The sequence below is a fragment of the Carlito syrichta genome, unplaced genomic scaffold, assembly GCF_000164805.1.
Source record: "Carlito syrichta isolate Samal-C Ts95f unplaced genomic scaffold, Tarsius_syrichta-2.0.1 Scaffold303724, whole genome shotgun sequence".
Classification (NCBI taxonomy): Eukaryota; Metazoa; Chordata; class Mammalia; order Primates; family Tarsiidae; genus Carlito; species Carlito syrichta.
In genome coordinates this window covers 60,067-81,737 of record NW_007247820.1, presented here as the reverse complement: position 1 = coordinate 81,737, position 21,671 = coordinate 60,067, and the positions used below count along the sequence as shown (strand labels likewise).

Here is a 21,671-nt window from a genome sequence, read left to right as displayed (position 1 = left end):
AGAGTTGCCTGTTCTTTTTCTGGGTGCATCCTAGGATCTTCAAGGCTTCAATTCAGTCAAGTCTTAGTACTACTCAGTTAACATTGAAAATGTCCTGGCTCAATTATGTACTAGTCTTACTGAATAGTTGGTAGATTGATGAATAAGTAGAAATAATTAGTGCAATTGAGTTTGTACATTCCCAATTAAAATCTAATATAAATTATTATTAATCCATGCTAACTGTAATGGAAAATGCATGAAATATTTAGACAAAGATTTCAAACTTTGATATTTTCTTAAACATATACTTCCTAATTTATGATATAGTTGTACTCCAGAAGTCTGGAAATGTATTATTTGAAACATTTTGTGAATTTTCTCGAGACATGACTTTAGAATGCTTTTTGTTGTCAGTGAAGGAGATAAGAGTCTTGAGTTTTATTAGTGCTTTTGATTATTAATAAGTTACTCACACATAGAAATTGTTGTGTTTTTCAGAATGATAGGACTGACAGTTGGGTTTGACAAAAAAGATATGATGGATATAAAGTTCAGGAGTGTTCGAGACGGTTCTGTGACTGATGCAGTCTTTCAAGAAATGTATATTTGTGCAAGTGTAGAATTTCTGCTGACAGTTGCAAATGTCTTTCTTAAGGCATACACTACAGGGACTGCTGTGGAAACAAGTGTTCAAACATGGACTGCTAAGGAAGAAGGTTAGTTATTGGTTAAAATATTTCATATCTATATTCTAGTGCTGCAATAGCATTTATCTTGAGGCCTTTTAGGTAATAAAAGTAAATGCATTAATAAATTAAGATCTTTATTTCTTAATTTATTAAGATGTAGGAGGTAGGAGAGAAATTTATTAATTTATTAAGAAGTAGGAGGTAGAGAGGTAGGAGGAAAAACAATGTGTTTTCTGGGAAGATGCAAAATTTGCAGTTTTTAAAAAAATGAATATATATTGCATTTGAAAATTTTGAGACCTACATTAGAACAAGTAATTGTGCTTCTCTGTAGGTAGTAATTTGAATGAATTTGTCAGAAAAAAAGAAGCAGAATAATGGACTGACCACTCCTTTTCACAATTAAAGATTATATTTCGGTTTAAAGCATTCATATTTATTTTTGTTATATTTACTTTTAGCTTTTTAACATATAGTTTTTCTCTTATATTTTTATGTATTCCATTCATTTTGGTACAGTAGAAAGAGTGTAAGGTTGAAAGTTGGAAACTGGTTTCGTTTCTAGACTTTACCATTAAATAGTGGAGATTTTTTTCCCCCCATGTTTTTTAATGTTCTTATGCCTGTAGCTTCTTCTGTTTACTAAGAGAGTTGTAGATTCCTTTGAGATATAAGATGCTTTTATTTTACTTTTTACTTACAGTGAAATAACATTTTTTCATTAATAAGTTATTTATAAATAATATATAGAAAATATTTTTAATAATTTAAAGTATTAATTTATTTTTATTTTTGTTTTAGTACCTGTACAGGTATCAAAGAGGTGGGAAGTGAATATTATTATTAAAAATCCTGAAATTGTGTTTGTGGCTGACATGACAAAAAATGATGCTCCTGCCTTAGTCCTTACAATGCAATGTGAAGTTTGCTGTAAAGGTGACCTTAACAACAGTACAATGACTGCTGCCATTAAAGATCTCCAAGTAAGAGCCTGCCCATTTCTTCCAGTCAAGAGAAAAGGCAAAATCACTACTGTGAGTTGACTATTTAATTATTTGTTTTATTGTAAATTATTTTGGGTTTAGTATATACCACTTTAGAAAATGAAAACTACCTATATGCTTTCCAACCTTGCTCTATAAAATACCTTTTTTCCCTGCTTTGAGAAGCTAATTTAGAATACTGTTTGCAAGCTTTGAAATTCTCTGTCTTCCAGATGCTGCTCTTATTGTTTGCTTTTGTGGAAATGTTCTCACTAAGATTCATCTTGACACTTTACAGTTAAGATCTTAACTCTGACTTTCTAATAACCATGTCAATTCCAAACTGCTCTTTGGCTTTTAAGAATTTATACATATAAACTGTTGTTTGTTATGTTGTTTTAGTCTTATTATTTTAATTTTTTTCTTTTATTTGGTTGTTTTTCACGGATAATGTGTTTTTTCTTGCTGCACGTAACTTGTTTGAACCTTCAGCCATTTGCTTTGACATTACTTCACATTTGTATCTTACTCTCAAGTAGCCTCTTGGCCTTCTTCCTTTTAATAACTCTACTTAGTTCATTTCTTCACAGACATCTTTTCAAGTTAACTAGCTGACTCAGTCATCTTAAAAATACTCAAAAATGTTTGGGCTTCTAAAGCAGTAATAGAAGCAAAATATTCTAAATAATATCAACATAGAAATATTAGCTGTAATTTTGTTACAAATAAATACAAATATATTGGTTAAATTATAAATTAGACTGTTACACTGGTTTGCAAGGCTGGTAGCTCACCACTAAGAAAAGAAAGAATAGACAATGAGGGCATACTCATTCTCTTTCACATTATGACTTAAAAGTTTTACATTTATTTCTTCTCTTCACATCCTGTTGGCTTGAACATAGCTGTATGACCACATTTATCCACAAAGAGGTTGGAGAATGTGGTCTTTTTTGCTAAGCTATCTTGTGCTCAGATAAAACTTCTATTACTGTGGAAGAGTAGAACAGATCAGGTGACAACTAGGGGTTCTTCCCACAGTCCACTCGAAGGTTTCTCCTTTATCCATTCATAATTAGTACTTGTCTGTCTTCTCACCTAGAAAATATATTCATCTCTCCTCAAGATCCATAATCTCAGCTCAAGCTCCAGTATCTTTAGTTCTCTTTGTTGGGTCTGCATATGGCTTCTGTTAGTCTGGCCATCTATTAATTAATAGACAGTAACTACTCTTTAACATACAAATACAGACATGCACCCTACCACACATACAACCACTGTAAGATGGTGGTGTAAGGATAGGATAATTACAATTTAAAAACCCATTTAGAAAAACAAAGAATGGGAAACACTTAGTAGTCATTGATCCATACAATTGTCATGCCCTGCTGATTGAAATTGTGAAAACTTCAAGCTTTGTCAGTAGAGTAAGTTCCTTGGATAGCCCATGTTGCAGTCTTTCGTTTTGCTCTCTTGGAGAGACATTGTTGTCATTTTCTCTCAGTGGCCCCGTTTTTCCTTCTGAGAGATTATTTTTAATCATTATCCTCTGTGGACGCATCTGAGGTTGCTATTGTTTTTTGGGGGGGGGGACTGTACTATTTTCAGTTGAACTTTCCCCTGGATTGGTTACTTGGAGATAATAACAGGCTTTTGCATGCCTGATATTGGTTTATTTGGCAGTCTTTAAAACCTTTAAATGTTTATTTTGCATCTAAGGAGCTCCTCCTGTAAGTTACCACAACCGAAGATATTATTTATTCATAGTTTTTTTTTGCTAGAAAACTGGTGTTTTATTTAGTAATTTCTGTATTCTGCCCATTCTCCATTCACCTCAATCTAGTGAAGGCCACTTTAACAATAGGTTTTGGGATGAGAGAGAGAGGCAACATTTGTAATCTAACTTTTTTTTTTGCCATAGGCTAGTTCCCGTATCTGACTAACAAAAATTTCCAGAGAAAGAAGAGGAGCCACAGTCTTATCTCTTGCTGAGGCTCCTCTTTAGAACTTGTGTTGCCTCAGTGTTGGCATGTTTTTCTTTCTCTCACAGGACCTTGCAAACAGCAGAAAGAAGCAGCTAATACACAACAACGTTTTTAATATTCAAAACCTGTCTAGCTAAATTTTTAGACTTTTTTTTAAGCACGTGATCTGCCTTCCCTAGGTATCACCAGTAGCAGTTTTACCAAATATTTTGTTACACCACAGGGTAACAGGCTTTATATTTTGAAATATCCCTTATCCATCCAATTGCTAAACCAATCACAGATATTTTTTACTTTGCAGCAGTGTCAACTTCTAGTTTTCTAATTTTATTAATACTTGGTATATAAACTAGACTGTTGTAATAAGAGGTACTCTCCCCAAAAGTGGCTAAAGCATGGTAGGATTACATTTACTTTTTAAGATCATGGTATAATGTAGAGAAAACCAGGCTCTTGTTCTTCCACTATTTCTAGGATATAGCTTAACCTGCTCGTTCAAAGATTATTTGCAACTCATTTACTTTACAGGTTTTAGGGAGTAAGTGGTAACGATAATGAAATGTGATGGGAAAAAGGATACCTCTTCTGTTTAGAGCATTACCCAACAGTTCCACATACCCATTTGCTCACATCCCTTTGGCCATAATAATATATTAACACACAGTTTTAAGGGAACCTGACAAATTAAGGTGTTCCATTCAGGGCATGGTGACTCATACCTGTAATCCCTGCACTTTGGGAGGCTGAAGTGGGAGGATTACTTGAGCCCAGTAGTTCGAAACCATCCTAGGCAACATAGTAAGACCTTGTTTCTACAAAAAAATTAAAAAATTATCCAGGCATGGTAGTGTGCACCTGTAGTCCCAGGTACTCTGGAGGCTGCGGTAGATGGATCACCTGAGCCCAGGAGATTGAAGTTGTAGTGAACTGTAATCGTGCCACTGCACTTCAGCCTGGGTGACAGAGTGAGACCCTGACTCAAAAAAAAAGAAAAAAAATTAAGTCATTCCAAAGAATCAAGGTGTTATTTACTTGGTTCTCTTCACTGTATATTTGTTTTCAATTTCATTATTATTGTTTTGTTCTTTCTATTTTTGTAGTTAAATGCTGTTTTTTTAAACTTCTTGATGGATGTTTAGATAATTGCTTTTTAACCTTCTTTATAGCCTTAAATATGTAATTTTAAAAGTATATTTTTTTTGTTTGGAGTGGTATCATAATTAAATCAGTTTTGCCTATAATGTGGTTCAGATCTATATTCTTAGGACCTTTTTTTGGTCTGTTTATCAGTTATTGAATGAGATTTATTAAAATCTATTTTGATTGTGAATTTAGCTGTTTTTAATTTTCGTTCTGTTAATGTTTTCTTTATATTTTTAAGCTATGTCATTTAGGTGGGTACAAATTTGAATTATTAAATCTTCTTGGTATATTTAACCCTTTTAGTATTATAACATGACCTATTTATTTCTGGAAATGGTTCTTAAAGTCTACTTGGCTGCTGTTAGTATAGCTGTTACAGCTTTTGGGGGTTACTTGCATGGTATATCTTTTCCTGTCCTTATTCTTTCAACCTTTCAATCTCCTTATCTTTAAGCTGTGGTTATGTCTTTTGTCAACAGGATTAAGTATTATTTATTAGTTTGTTTTATATAGTTGACAATCCTTTTGAGATATTCAGTACATTTACATTACTGTAATTACTGTTATACATGGGTTTAAATCTGCCTGTTACTGTTCATACTATTTGTTCCATGTTTTATGTTCTGTGTTATTCTCTGTATTCTTGCTTTGGGGTGATTAGTTAGCACTTTCTTGTTATTCTGTTTTCCCCTTTGTTAGCTTGTTAGTTATACAGACTTGACCTATGTTTTATAAAAAAAAGAAGACTGACTCAGAGATTGAAGCTGAGAGCCACAGAGAATTATTCCTGGACCTGAAACATAATCAAGAAACTCATTTGCCTGCCTTGACTTCAGAATTGATGAGATTTTTGACTTTAGGTCATAATGGGATGAGACTCTTGGGAACCATAAGAGAGGATAAATATTATTTAATAAATCTAGTGTATCTGTAACTTTTTTTCTTCTTACCTTTTGTAGCTTTTCCTATGTAGATTAACTTACTTCATTTTCTTTTTACAAGGGAAGAAGTAGCACTATACAATTTTATTTTAGTAAGTAAAGTAAAATATATAATACAAGTTTTATAGTTTTTTATATTTTAAGTATATTTCAGAAATACTTTCATTTATCTTTTATATTAATATTGCTAGTGTTGTTAATACTTATTTTTATAAATAATAACAAGAATAGCTAAGAAATGTGTTATTGAGTCACTAGGTTTTGTATAGTTATTTTTACTAACTTGTTTATTTGATATAGTTGCTATTGCTAGAAAAGTCTTTAAATGGAAATATTTTTTATTTAAACATTAATTTAGTTGTACTGATTTTTCTCTCTCAGGTTTTACAGCCCTGTGACTTGTTTTATCAGGCTACTACGATAGGTACAGATCCACAAGTGATTGATGTATCAGTAAAATCCCTGACAGTAAAGGTAAATTAACATGTAATCATTCAAATCTTTAGTGTACTTTTAAAAAAAATTAGTAAAACCTAGATATAAGCAGTTATTATAACAAGTCTTTTAATTGCTAAATAAGCAAAATATAGATGTTTTTGTGTGTTTGAAAATACATTTTTATGAGACATTTACAAAATGATATTATTGACTATTCATTCTATAATAAATGGTATTCTGTATTATTGACATTTGACTGCTTTTGTAGTTAACATCTAATATCTCTAATATAATTAGTTGAAATTATACTTGATCAGTTTGACTATAAGATTCATGTAAATATTTTAACAAATCAAAATTAGTTATGTAAATTTTTAAAACTTGATAGGCAATAAATTGTATCCACTATTTTGTAGTAGTAATGTTAGTTTGGTACTAATTCCTCATATTCCTTCAGCAAGTATATACAATTTTTTTTTAAAATAGATATTTCTGAAAGTGGTATATGTATATTTTTAATTAGTTTAATCTTTTTCCACTTAGGTTTCACCAGTTATTATAAATACCTCAATTACCATAACTGCAGCACTTTTTACAACTAAGGAAACCACCCCAAAAGAAACTACTTCTTCTGCAGCACATTTATGGGAGAAGAAGGATACAAAGAATTTAAAAATGTGGTTCCTTGAAGAATCAAATGAAACTGAAAAAATAGCTTCCACAAATGAAGTTGTACCCAAAGGAGAGATGATAAAAATGAACATTGATTCTATTTTTATAGTTCTTGAAGCTGGAGTTGGTCATAGAACAGTGCCTATGCTTTTGGCAAAGTCAAGTTTTTCAGGGGAAGGCAAAAACTGGAGTTCCCTAATAAATCTACACTGTCAGCTTGAGCTAGAAGTAAGCATATATAGCATTTTTTTCAGCTTTATAGCAGATAATGATACACATTTAATATTATGGGAATCTTATTTAGCTGTTTAAGTTTACTGTTAATTTGATGTAGGCTCAAAAACTTCTGGAAGCAAGCTTACAAATTTTACCCTTGAATAATTGCTTTTATGGATACATTATTTTTGTTTTAAAGCACATATCCCCATTAAGTTTATATTTCAGTTGATTTGATCAACTTAAAAGTGATGTTTTAGAAAACAAGTTGTTGATTAGATTCAGAATTTTTATTTTTAAGAGTTGAAATTCAGTATTTTTTTATTTAAAAGGATAAAAAACCAAGTTTCTGAATATATGGTTAATCTCTTCTAATAGTAATATAAAGAATTGGAAGGATGTGCCTTATTTTTTGTATATTTTATACTCCAGTGAGAGTCCATTAAAATCTTTCAAATTTTCTTGAGAGTACTTTAAAACCAACTTTTAAAGTTGATATTATTTGGGAGATATTTAATTTGAACAAACATATTTTGTTTTAGGATCCATCTACCTATGCTCTCCAGGAATTTTTAAATTTAATTAACTGATTTTATATCTATTGGAATCTAATCTTATTATTCTACATTATAACAGTGAATATGAAAATTTATAAACTGCAATATTATTTAGGTTGTTGATAAGAGTTATGTACTAATAGAGTTATAATTGACTGTGACTAATTTTCATATTGTCAGATTTTTGTTAGAATTCTGTGTGTGTTGTAGAGGATTTGAATTAGACTGTCCAAGAAGTTCAGGGCATTAATATGAATAAACATTCATTGAGTCACGGGATACTTGCCTTCTAGGGCTTTCAGTCTATGGAGGTAGACAGTCATGTTTAAAAATGTAAATAGCTGGGCGCGGTGGCTCACACTTGTAATCCCAGCACTTTGGTAGGTTGATGCGAGAGGATTGCCTGAGCCCACAGGTTCGAGACCAGCCTTGTCAACATGGTGAGAGCTTGTCTCTACAATAAATCAAAAAATTAGCCCAACATGGTGGCATATATAGTTGCAGCTACTTGAAAGGCTGAGGTGGAAGGATCACCTGAGCCCAGCAGGTTGAGTTTGCGGAGGCTGTGATTGTGCCACTGCACTCCAGTCCGGCTGACAGAGTAAGACTCCAACTCAAAAAAAAAAAAAAAAAAAAGTAAATAATATGTGATAGATGAACATAGTGTTTGATGCTCATCCCAGTCTGGAAATCAGGGAATGATGCTTAAAAGAGGGTTTTTTCTGAATTAAAGTGTGTAGAATGAATATGGATTATTAAGTTAGTCAGGTGAGTAAAGTGCTGAGGAAGTGCTTATAGGAAGTTGCTGAATGACATGTGGATTGGTTTTCATATAGAAGAAATAGCAGAGCCAAAATCTGTGGCAAGAACAGCATGGAAGATTATTTTATAAAATACCAGAATGTTTCATTTAAAAAATTTAAAATTCTCCCTATAGGTGCATTATTATAATGAAATGTTTGGTGTATGGGAGCCTTTGCTTGAACCCTTAGAAATTGATCAGACTGAGGATTTTAGACCATGGAATCTTGGAATCAAGGTATATATGTGTGTATATGTATATACATATTTCTGAAATACTATATTTTTTTAGAGCAGATTTATGTTCCCAACAAAACTCGAATGTTCAGAGATTTCCCATATACTTCCTGCCCCTGCACATGTGTAGCCTTCCCCATTGTCATCATTTCTCCATTATATATAGTTGAAGTCTGAAAAAAATATTTCAGAAATTGAGAATGTTTACACTACACCAGGCATTTTAATCACAACACAGTTTAAGCTGTCTCATGGTGGGCCTTGTCCACATGCTTCCCTGCTTAACCTCTGAATATAATTTTTATATACAAGGTCAATACTGTCTGTACTTCTAATGCAAATAATTATGTAACATTTATTATATGCTAAACATTGTTTTAAATTATATATCTTTAATTCTTACAACACCCATTTTAGCATGTGAAGGGACTGAGACTAGAGAGGTTAAGAGACTTCCCTGAAGGTAGTAATAGCTACAAAGTGGAAGAGTTGGGTTGCAAATCTAGCTCTAGAGTCCTCATTCTTAACCACTATGTTATAATGCTTCCATCATCTCTCTGTAGGTTGTTGTCTATCTCAAGTTTTCTTTGTCCTCTGAAGTATGTATGTATATGTTATACACACACACACGGACGTATATTATTATTTGTTTGAAATATACTGTGGATTTAAGTAATCATGAGAATCTGGGCCTTTAGCTGGGTGAATTTGAGCTTCTTAAGCAAGAGACTGCAGGATGACTAGCTTATCTCCTGCCTAATAATGATTCAGTGTACCTGCAGACAAATTTTCAGGGACTTAAAATCAGTTAAAATCACACAAAGGTGGCTAGCCTTACATATCCACCTTTTTCGTATTAGATCATTTAATTTTTCAGATATTTTAGATGAAGAATTTGAATAAAAGAATTCCCCTTGGTGGTTTTCAGGCCAGAGTGTACATGGCAGTGAATCTACGAATCCTAAAATGCAGCATATGGTATTGATTGTTATGAGTCCTAGGTTTATGAAACTGTTTTGCTACTATTGTCTGACTTTATAAGTCCCTAGATTTCTATTTATTTATTAGTATGACCAATAGACTAAATTACTTTTCTTGGTCTGAATTTTTATGTTACTATGAATTGTGTGCTTTAAATTTACATTTAGATGCTACATACACTTTGTAATTTTAGTTATTCTAAATCCCTTCTAAATTATTATACCTGCCATTTTGCTATCACTGAAACTGAGATTATTTTTTTCCTCTTGTCCTACATGATCTTAGTTGACTGATGTCCAAGTAATTTCAGTAAGACAGTAGAACAGATAAAATTTATTGCTCACTCTAATGTTGTTCCTGAGTTTTGTCTAATAATGTTGTGCTCCTAAGAACAATTTTTTCTTAGTTTCTATTATTTATCATTTTAGATGAAAAAGAAAGCAAAAAAGGCCATTCTTGCATCAGACACTGAAGAAGAAAACTACAAAGTGCCAGAATATAAAACTATCATCAGTTTCTATTCAAAGGACCAGTTAAATATTACATTATCCAAATGTGGTCTTATAATGTTAAATAATTTGGTCCAGGTAAGAAAAGAAATTTGAAACTTTTAAATATTGATATATACTAGTCTGAGTTGATCACTTTATTGAATAAAAAGTTTGTTATTAACTTAGTTATTTGTCATGTGTTCATTAGTGTTCTACTTGTTTAGTTTTCCACATTTCACTTTGTTTAAGATAACTCTTTCTTGTTAGGCATTTACAGAAGCTGCCACTGGATCTTCTCCTGTCTTCATAAGAGATTTAGCACCATTTATGATTTTAAATTCTCTTGGACTTACTATCTCTGTTTCGCCAAGTGATTCTTTTAGTGTACTCAACGTTCCTATGGCAAAATCCTATATATTGAAAAATGAAGAGAGTTTAAATATGGATTATGTCCGAACTAAGGACAATGATCACTTCAGTGCAATGACCAGCCTAAGCAGTAAACTCTTCTTCATTCTTCTTAGTAAGTGATATATTACTTTCCTAGGGCCTTAATTTGTTTTAAATTGCATTTTATGTGCCATTTTACTCATTTGTTGTATCTTACAGGTTTTAGCTCCTTCTTAATAAGTTGAGAACTGTTTTTTCTCTTTCCAGTGTTTTGGTTACCAATGTCACTAAATCTTGGTATTCCAAATTCATTCTTTACCACTGGATAAAGCTTGGTAATTTCCTGCTTGGTTGTGGGGAGGGAAAATATTAGTTTTCATGCCCATTCAGCTTTAACAGACCATAGATATTTAGATGTTGGTGGTTTTTCTTTGAACCACATTTGATATAACTTTAGAGTATTCTACCAGTATGCAGCTTAATTAATTCAAATTAAAGTTTGAATTCATGAAAATGGTACATTTAATGGTTTTTGGATTTGTAAGTAGTTTTTTATGTTCTGTCTGTTATGGTAGAGATTTTTTCTTTGTTTTTTCTGCTTCTCAGATGTTTTTAATTTTTGTGAAAGGTGAAATATAATTTAATTAAATTATAATATTTTGTTATTATGACTATCAAAGCCTTCCCTTGCCCTCAGTTTTTGATATTCAAATATTTAAGTAGTTATTGAGGAGGATATCATTTGAAAGGTTAATTAGACACATGGAGGTGGGGCTACTAAAATATAGCTAATACTTTATTCCAGTTACAAAGTAATATATAACAAGTATTTCAGGTGCTGTCATAGCATTCTCAATGAATTGTTCTCATCTATTTTACCTGTTTGTTTGTGAACTAACATTTGTATCAATGGGTTTGGTAGATGAAATTTATGTAAATAAGTAATTTTATCCCTAGTACAACATGTGTTAGATATACATCTGTAATATTTTGTTTAGTCAAATTCAAGATATAAATGAAAAATGACACAGGTTGCTGGAAAAATTAAAAACTGAAAAATTGTATCTGTTTTGGTTTCTGCCAATGTCTGCCTGAAGGAATTAGGCTCTGGTTATTCTGACAGCAAACCAGAGTATTCTTATTTTTTATAACAATTCCTCTTATTACTCAGTTATCTTTAAAAGGTTGGTTATTGTTGCTTTAGATTAAACTCCTAAATGAGATTTTTTTTAATTAAAATTTTTTTGGTGAAATGCTTTGAAGATTTTTGATGAATGCTTTGGAAGTACATGGTGGCGTCTTAAAATATTTCTTTGTATGGATTATAAGTTTAAGACAGTCATCTGATATTTCTGGTATTTGACATGTACCTAATTAATATGTAATGAATTATAATAAACTTTCAAACATGTTTATTTAATTTAGCACCCGTTAACCATTCTACTGCTGATAAGATTCCTTTAACAAAAGTGGGACGACGTCTCTACTGTGTAAGACATAGAGAGTCTGGAGTTGAAAGATCTATTGTTTGTCAAATTGATACAGTAGAAGGAAGTAAGAAGGTAACAATTCGCTCCCCAATGCAGGTATGAAATGACTATGTTGGGGGGAAGTCTTATTATACATATCTGTGTGCTAATAAAAAATCATTAAAGCAAATTATTACCAAAAGAATTTAAACTGTAAGAGAAATACAGCTAATATCAAAAAGAAGACTTGTTTGTTTTTTTGGTTTTTTTTTTTTTTGAGTTGGAGTCTCACTCTGTCGCCCAGACTGGAGTGCAGTGGCCGCTCCTGGCCACCGCAGCCTCGACCTGCTGAGCTCCGGCGATCCTTCCGCCTTAGCCTTCCAAGTAGCCGGAATTACAGGCATGCACTACCACGCCCGGCTGATTTTTTGATTTATTGTAGAGACGATGTCTCGCTGCCCAGGCGGGTCTCAAACCCGCGGGCTCAGGCAATCCACTCACCTCAGCCTCCCAAAGGCGCGGAATTACAGGCTGAGCCACTGAGCCCGGCAAAAAAAGAAGACGTATTATCAGCAGTTATGCTACTCTAATATGACTGGTGGTAGGATTTTGTTTAATATGCCTATAATTTTTAATATAAATATTTTGTAAAATCTTTTTAGAGTATTAATTTATAAATAAAATACTGAATAGTTTGTTTTAGGTCATTGTAATATATCCGTATCCTTTCTTTTTGATCGCTCTAATTTTTAATGAAATAGAGAAAAAAAATGTTACAACTTTATTGCAGTATGTACAGTAAACTACATATATCTAAAGTTGAGGAGTTTTTTTTTTTAACACAGAAATTCACTTGATGTTTCAAAACCTTCATCACAAAGTAATGAACATATTTATTACTTTAAAATTTTTTTTATTTCCTCATTTTCCTATTCCTAAGCATCCACTGATCTGTCTTCATTGTACATTAGTTGCACAGTCTAGAATCTTATATAAATGAAATAGAGTACAGATGGAATTTGGTTTCTTTCACTCAGCAAAATTTTGTATTTATGTATCAACTTATGTGTATCAGTGTTTTTACATGCAGTTACATGTTGCTGAGTAGTCATATATTATATGAATATACCGCGTATCCATTTTGAGTGAACCTTTTTTATATGGTGTTAGATTAAGGATTGAGGGTTATTTGTTTTCAATATGAATTTTCCCCCCCAAAGGATTCTAGGTCCTTTCTATTTCCATTTAAATTGGTGAATCAGGCTATCAATTTTTATCAAAACTTTGGATAAGATTGGCTTGTTTTTTAAATTTTAAATTCTGATTGTTCATTGCCAATATTTAGGAATACAGTAACTTTTATATTAACCTGCATTTTGTAAACTTATTGGACTCACATATTAGTTTTAGTAAATTTTTGCAGATTTAGACAGCTCTGCAAATAAAGATATTTCGCTTCTTCCTTTTCAATCTGACTGTGTTTTTTTAAATATTGTTTTTCTTGCCTGTTACACTGGCTAGAATACAATTTGAGTAGACAGGATGAGCATATGTTTTTGCTTTTTCACTCTTTCACTATTAAGCATAATTTGTAGTGTTTTTGTAAATGTCTTTTCTCAGGTTGAAAACACTCACTTCTATTCCTAGTGCGCTAAGAGTTTTTACCAGGAATGGAGGTTTGAACTTTTCAAGTGCTTTTTCTGTGTCTTTTTTGAAACGTTATCTTTAAAAATTTGCTAATATAGTGAATTGCTTTGACTTTTAAATGTTAACTGTGCAGTCACAGAATGAACATCACTTTATCATGAAATATTATTAAACTTTCAGTATATTGTTGAATTTGATTTGCTAATTTTGTGTTTAGAATTTTTGCATTTATATTCATGAAGGATATTAGTCTAGAGTTGCAATAGATACATTTTTGTGGATAAGTTTTTAACCACAGTTTAACCTTATTTAATGGCCATAAGGTTATTAATTTAACTATTAAATTTGAATAAGCTCTTCTAATAATTCTGTGTCTTTCATGAAATCTGCTAATTTCATCTAAGTTGATGCATATATTGACATTAAGTTATTTGTAATTTGCCTCATTTTAACATGTATACATTTGTAATAATGTTTTCTTTTTCATTTCTGTTATTGCTGATTTGTGTCTTCTTCCAATTTTTTCGCCTTGGCTATGATTTTATCACTTTTGAAGATTTTAAAGAATCAACTTTTGTTGTATTGATTTTTCTTTATTCATTTTCTGTTTTATTGGTTTCCACTTTGATCTTTATTATTTACTCTCAGGTTGCTTTGAGTTTAACAATTTTTTTGCTTTCTTGAGGTAGTAACTGAGGTCATTGACTTAAGAACTATCTCTTTTTTCTTTTTGTGAGTTGAAATCTCACTCTGTCACTCACGCTAGAGTGTAGTATAATCACGGATCACTGTAGCCTTGACCTTTTGGGCCCACATGATCCTTCCATCTCAGCCTCCTGAATAGCTGGGATTACAGGTGCACACCACTATGCTCAACTAATTTTTTTAGTTTTTATAGAGACAAGGTCTTGCTGTGTTGCCAGGCTGGTCCTGGCTTCAACCAATCCTCCCACCTCAGCTTCCCAAAGTGCTGAGATTATAGTCATGAGCCACCATGCCCAGCCAGACCTATCTCTTCTAATGTAGGCATTTAGTGTTATAAATTTACCCTAAGACTGTTCTGGCAGCATCTCACACATTCTGTTATTTTTTCACTTTCAATTTATAATACTTTATAATTGCTATTTTGATTTTTTCTTTTATTCATGGGTTAATTAGAATTGTGTTAAATGTTTGCAAATATTTGGGGACTTTACATTGGAATTTGGTTTTGATTTTTAATTTAATTCTATGGTCAGAGAAAATATATGACTTGAAGACTTGTAAACTTATGGAAAATTGCTTTGTGATCTCTCTTGGTAGACTTTCTGTGTATATTTTTAAAGAAAATGTATGTTTAGTTGGCTGGAGTATTGTGTAAGTGTCAAGTTGGTTCATAGTCTTTTGCAAGTCTTCATATGGTTATTTTCTGTTTACTTGTACTAGCTCTCATTGACAGAGGAGTGTTGACATATCCAGTTATAAAAGTGGATATTTCTGTTTCTCATTTCAGATCTGTTACTTTCTGTTTCATGTATTTTGACATAAGCTGCAAAAAATAGTTAGGAATATTATGTCCATTTGACAATATTAAACCCTGTGGCATTATGAAATAACTTTTTTATCTTTGGTAATAGTCTTTGACCTAAAATCTACTTTGTCTGATATTAACATAGCTATTCTAGCTTTATTTTAATGCTCTTGCAGTATATATTTATCCATTGTTTAACTTTTTAATTCATTCAAGTATTTAAAGTGAGTTGTCTGTGGGCACCATATAGGTAGGCCTTGCTACTTTAGATAACCTGAAATACTGTGCCTTTTAACTGGGGGAGTTAAATGTATTATTATATGATGGGTTTTTAATTTACATTCTTGTTTTTCATTTTCTGTTTGTTTGATTTGTTCATTGCTTCCATTTTGTTTTCTTTTTCTCTTTCTGTCTTTTTTGATTCGTTGAGCATTTGTGTTATGATTTCAGTTTAACTCGTTGACTTATTGACTAATTCTCTTTGTCTTGCTTGGTTTTTACTTGTTACTTTAGGGCTTTATCACATACATGTTAAGTTTATTAATCTACCTTCAAGTAGTATTATGCCACTTCACATATAGAATCAAAATTTAAAACAGTGTACTTCCATTTCCCATGTCCCACAATTTGTATAATTTTGTTCATACATTTTTTGTGTCTGTGTGTGTTAGCTGTCCCACATGTTATTATTTTTTATTTAAATAATGGGTTAATTTGTAAATAATTTAAAAATCAAAGCTGTATTTATTATTTACTATACTTTTTCTGCTTTTGGTAATCTCACAGTTCAGATCTATTTGTGACGAATTATTTCAGTTTTTATTTCACATTTATGTGTTAAAAGATATTTTCATTGTGTACAGAAATCTAGATTGGTGGGGTTTCAAAAATGTTGTTGTGCCATCTTCTATATTACATTGTTTTTGATCAGAAGTCTCCCATATTTGCTCCCATATTTGCTCTTCCACAATTTTGTGGCAACTTTTTCAACTGCTTTTGAGATTTTTTTTTTCCCTCTTATCATTGGTTTTAAACAATTTGGTTATGATAAATCCTAGTGCATTTATCCCTTTTTTTTTGTATTTGAGGTTTATCGACTTAAAATTGTGAATTTAGAGTTTTTATCAGCCTTAGAAAATCTTTGCCATATTTCTTTTTTTTTTTTTTCTTTCTTCACCCTCTTCTAGCTTCTGTAGGTGACAAGTTAGGTATTAGGGTGTTTAAACTTGCTCATGGCTCAGTAATGCTCTGTGTATTTTGCTTTCAGCTTTTTGCCCTTTATGTTTCTTTGCTGATAGTTTGTATTGTCTTCAATTTCAATTTTCTTTTTCAGTGGGCAGACTGCTGTTAATCTCATCTAATGTATTTTTGTATGAAATGCAAAAGTATTTAGGAATATTATGTCTGAAACTCAATATGAATTTTCTCTTTTTATATTTTCCATTGTTCTTTTTAATATACTCAGTCTTTCCTCTTTTTGAACATATTGAATACAGTTATAATAAATGCTTTATGTCCTTTTCTACTAATTTTATCATGTGTCATTTCTGATTTGCTTTATTTTATTGATGTTTCTTTTCATTAGGGGTCATTTTTCTACTCTTTTAAATACCTGATAATTTTTTATTTGATACCTAAATTTTAACTTTTTGGGTGTTATGTGCAAATATTTGTTTTCCTTTACATATTCTTGATTTTTATTATTTTTATGTTAGAAGCTGATTCTTTCAGTGCTTGCTTTTAAATTGTTTAGGTGAGACATGAACAGCCTTTAGTTTAGGGCTATTTTTGTACTTCTAGTGAGGCACTATATACAAGGCTTTAACTCTGGCTGGTGGGAAAAGGAACTACTGTTTCTGATAGCCCCAGAGTGTATTTTGCCTGCTTCTTTCAAGTGGCTCTTTACGGAGCTTTAGATAATTTACCTGTGTGGTGATTAGTATTCAGCTGAAGTTTTGGTGGGACGGGGATACTCTTTTTTTTTTTGAGTTGGAGTCTCACTCTGTCACCTAGACTGGAGTGCAGTGTGGGGACACTTAATTCCCAGGAGTTCGCTGCCTGCATAGCTCTTGCCTCTCAATGCAGGCCTCCTCCCATCTCTAAAAATTTGCTGGTAAATTTTGCCACATTGGTCTTCCCAAATTTTCAGATCTGTCTCTTCAACTTGTTGGCTTCCCCTTTCTCACAGAACCAACTGGAAACTCTCTGGTCAGAAAGCTGGGTAGTCATAGGGCTTATCTTGCTTTGTTTTTGTTTCTGCTGTGCTTTCCTTTGACCAATATGCCAAGCCTGTTGTTTAATGTGTTTGTTGTTTGCTTTTCTTGCTTTTTACTTTATAAGGATAGGAAGCTATATCTGGCCACTGTTATTTCAGCATTGCTGATAACAGAAATTCCTTCTCTTTCATTTTTGATTTGCAAGTAAGTATATTAAAAGTGACTGTTGGCTGTGCTTATTACTGTTGATCATTTTGCTGCTGATAGTTACACATTAATTTTGAATTTCTTACAAGCACTATTTATAGGAATGAAAATATTTCTGTTGCTTCAAATACTTAGAGCAAACACTTTTTCTAGACTTAAAAAAATAATAGGTAAGATTATGCATTTATTAAATTCTTAATTCTAGCAGCATGTTTTATATGTTGCTACAATTATTAAAAAGTAGATTTTGGTAAGACATAGAATGATTATAAGAAGAAGATGGTGTTACTAAATAATTTGTTATTATTCATCCCAAATATGAATATAATTATTGGGAAGTTTATCTGATAATATATATTAATCACAGTAATACTTGTTTGCCTCACTGTTGTATGCTACTCACTGGATGAGATACTTTCATACTTTCTTTTACGTCTAATCTTTAAAGAAATTATATATATAGTATTGATTCTCTCTTATATGTAAGGAAGCTGGGGCCCTAAGAAGTTAACTTGACCAAGAAATCTTTTTACTTAGTATTTCTGGGAAAGCATCCTGGAATATAACTGACTGACAAGTGCTTTTTTTGAAGCAGTGACCTTAAACAGATTTTAATTTATTTAAAACAAGTTTATTAGCTACTCATAGCATTTTGTTGGCTATATTTTGCCTGCTACCTACCTCTCATGAGAAACAAATCAATTGAGATTTCCAGGTTATTATTCATATTTTTTAGTATCATTAAAAATTATAGACAAGCTGTCTATCTCTGAGGGATTAGTTAAGTAGTGATCCATTGCAAATTAGAAAAAATTCTTAATGATGTGGGTAAGTGTTCAAAACATTCAGTTAAGGCCAGAAAACAGCATATTTTTTTTAAAACCTCTAGTCTTTTTTAAAATTTTATAAAATACAGTTTTTTTTGTATGTGTACAGATAAGTAAAAGACTCCAGGGATCATCACCAAAAGTTCTTTATGGGTTGTAGTAACTTATAGCTTTATTATTGTATTTTTTTGGCATTCATTAAATTTTTTGGTACAGGAATATTTTGGAAATATTGCAGATTCATTTCCATACCTTAACAATAAAGCAAATCATCTGAATTTTTTGGTTTCCCAAGATATATAAAAATTATATCTACACTATTCTATAGTCTATTAAGAGTGTAATAGCCTTATGACTAAAGAAACAATGTATATACTTTAATTTAAAAGCACATTGTTGCTTAAAAAAATGCTAATGACCATCTGAACCTTCAGTGAGTCATAATCTATTTGCTGGTGGAAGATCTTGCCTCAAGGTGGGTGGCTGCTGACTCATCAGGGTAGAAGTCACTAAAGGTTGGGATGACTGTGGCAATTTCTTAAGACACAAAGAAGTTTACCACATTGATTGACTCTTTCATGAAAGATTTCTCAGTAGCGTGCGATGCTGTTTGATAGCATTTTACCAACAGTAGAACTTCCTTCAAAATTGGAGTCAGTCTTCTCCAACTCTATTCTCTGCTTTATCAACTAAGTTTATGTAATATTCTAAATCCTTTGCTATCATTTCAACAGTATTCACAAAATCTTCACAAGGAGTAGATTTCATCTCAAGAAACTACTTTTTTTGCTCTTCTGTAAGAAGCATCTCCTCATCCATTGAAGTTGTATCAAAATGCAATGATTCAGTCATATCAGGCTTCACTTCTAGTTTTCTTGCAGTTTCCATCACATCTGCAGTTACTTCCTCTGTAAAAGTCTTGAACTCCTCAAAGTCATCCTTGAGGGTTGGAGTCAATTTCTTCCAAACACCTGTTCATATTGTTATTTTGACCTCCTCTCACGAATCACAAATGTTCTTAATGGCATCTAGAATGATAAACATTTTCCAGGAGTTTTGATTTACTTTGCGCCCAAATCCATCAGAGGAGTCACTATCCTCAAGTTTCATGAACCAACCTCTGTTAGCTTTCACCTTTTCTTCTGCAGCTTCCTCATCTCTCTCAGCCTTCATAGAATTGAATAGAGTTCAGGCCTTGCTTAGGGGAATGTTGTGACTAATTTGATTTTCTCTCTAGATTGCTAAAATTTTCTTTATATCAGCAACAACGCATTTCACTTTTTAAAAAAAAATCATTTGTATGTTCACCAGAGTAGCACTTATAATTTTCTTCAAGAATACTTCCTTTGCATTCCTACCTTGGTTAACTGTTTAACACTTGAATCTTGCCTAGCTTTTGACCTGTTTCTGCTGTTGACATTCCTTTCTCACTAACGGTAATCATTTCTAGCTTTTGCTTTAAAGTGAGACATACAACTCTTCTTTTCCCTTGGACACTTGGAGGCCATTGTAGGGTTATTAGCTGGCCTAATTTGTTCCTTTTTTTGAGTTAGAGTCTCACTCCATCACCCTGGCTGGAGCAGTGGCTCAACTCACAGCCACCCCAGCATCAACCTACTGGGCTCAGGTGATCCTTCCGTCTCAACCTTCCAAGTTGCCGGAACTACAGGCGCCTGCTACCATGCCCAACAAATTTTTTAATTTGTTATAGAGACACAGTCTTACCAAGTTGCCCAGGCTGGTCTCAAACCCCTGGGCTCAGGCAATCCTCTTGCCTTGGCCTCCCAAAGTATGTAGTGTAGCCACTTTCATCAATGATCTTTGCTTGAACTTCTGGATAACTTGTTGTGGCCATTGTGCTGGGCCGTCTAATTTCAGTATGATTGTATCTTAAGGGAATAGGGATGCCTGACGACAGGAAGAGAGTCGGAGGAATGGTGGAGCAGTCAGAACACACACAGCATTTATTGATTAAGTCCACTGTCTTATATGGGTAGGGTTCATGATACCCCCAAAACAGCTACAATAGGAACACAGAGTTCACTGGTCACAGTTCACCACAACAGATATTGATATAATAATAAGGTAGAAGTTTGAAATATTGTGAGAATTACCAAAATGTGACACAGACACAAAATGAGCACATGCTATTGGAAAAATGGCACTAGTAGACTTGCTTGATGCGGGATTGCCACAAACCTTTAATTGGTTAAAAAACAATATCTTCAATGTACAATACAGTGAAGCCTTTAATAAATTGAGGTGTTCATGTATATATATTTATTATTTTTGATAGTCAGGAAAAATGGTATTATTAAAAATAAAATTTGCCTAGGGTCACACCTGTTGAGTAGCAGTGTCAGGATTTATCTCAGGTTTGTTTCACTTTAATGTCCAAGTTCATTCTACCATTATCTGCTGTTGTGTGATCATGAACTTTAGGAATCATTCCAGCAAGATAGCTTAGCTGCAGCATGCTTTTATAATTGCTCTCTTTTCTTCTGCCCCTTTAGTCTTTTCAGACTTTTCCCATTCTTTTTCCCACACCTTTGGTCCTGCCTCCAAGTTTATTCCTTGCTTCCAACCAACTTTTTACACACTAAATTTGATGGGGAGGACAAAGCAAGCAGAATCAAGCTTTGGTAATTAACTTTACATTTCAGACAGACACTATTTAAAAGCATGTGTGTCTTAATAAGCTCCACTTACATCAGTGATAAGTTGTATGTGAAATTTATCTGATATTGTATTTAAAATCAGAGAAAATATGATTATAAAATTTATACTTAATATCTGTTGTTGAATGCTCTGAACATTGATTATTGGTTTGATAGTGCATTTTTTGAAGTTTATTATAATATAGATTTCTCTCTTCACACCATGGAATTTTTAAAATGTTGACATTTTAAAACTTTTTCACTCAAAATTTTAAAAAATAAAAAATATGTGAAATTGAAGTCAACTGTTTTGTTACCATCTTAGTCTGCATTTCCACTTTACTTCTTTCTAGAGCTTATGAGATCAATTTGGTGACATGGTGTGTATATTTTTCATCCCACTTTAAAAACTGTTACATGTGTGCATAAAATAGATATCTGTGTTTTTAGTGTATATAGAGGTGATATAGTGCTCACTTTATTGTGCTATTTTCTGTTTTCATTTATTATATTAGTGGTGTAGCCATGTACTGATATATAACAATCATTATTTTAGTGACCTTTTAAATGAATATACCAATTTGAAGAGTGCTTTCTTTTTTTTTTTTTTTTGAGTTGGAATCTCACTTTGT

General features: G+C 32.3%; 1 protein-coding gene across 1 annotated transcript in view; it reads left to right on the top strand.

Annotated features, from left to right (window-relative positions):
* The window catches only part of LOC103261504 (vacuolar protein sorting-associated protein 13A), a gene marked incomplete at its 3' end in the record, with an annotated part of 187,695 nt that overhangs the window by 130,457 nt on the left and 35,567 nt on the right, over window positions 1–21,671 (top strand). Inside the window, exons 38-45 of the mRNA XM_008059114.1 lie at window positions 481–698; window positions 1,473–1,705; window positions 6,105–6,197; window positions 6,705–7,061; window positions 8,544–8,645; window positions 10,054–10,212; window positions 10,384–10,639; window positions 11,932–12,092. Of these exons, the coding sequence (XP_008057305.1) occupies window positions 481–698; window positions 1,473–1,705; window positions 6,105–6,197; window positions 6,705–7,061; window positions 8,544–8,645; window positions 10,054–10,212; window positions 10,384–10,639; window positions 11,932–12,092 (1,579 nt within the window). The remainder of the gene's footprint in view (window positions 1–480; window positions 699–1,472; window positions 1,706–6,104; window positions 6,198–6,704; window positions 7,062–8,543; window positions 8,646–10,053; window positions 10,213–10,383; window positions 10,640–11,931; window positions 12,093–21,671) is intronic.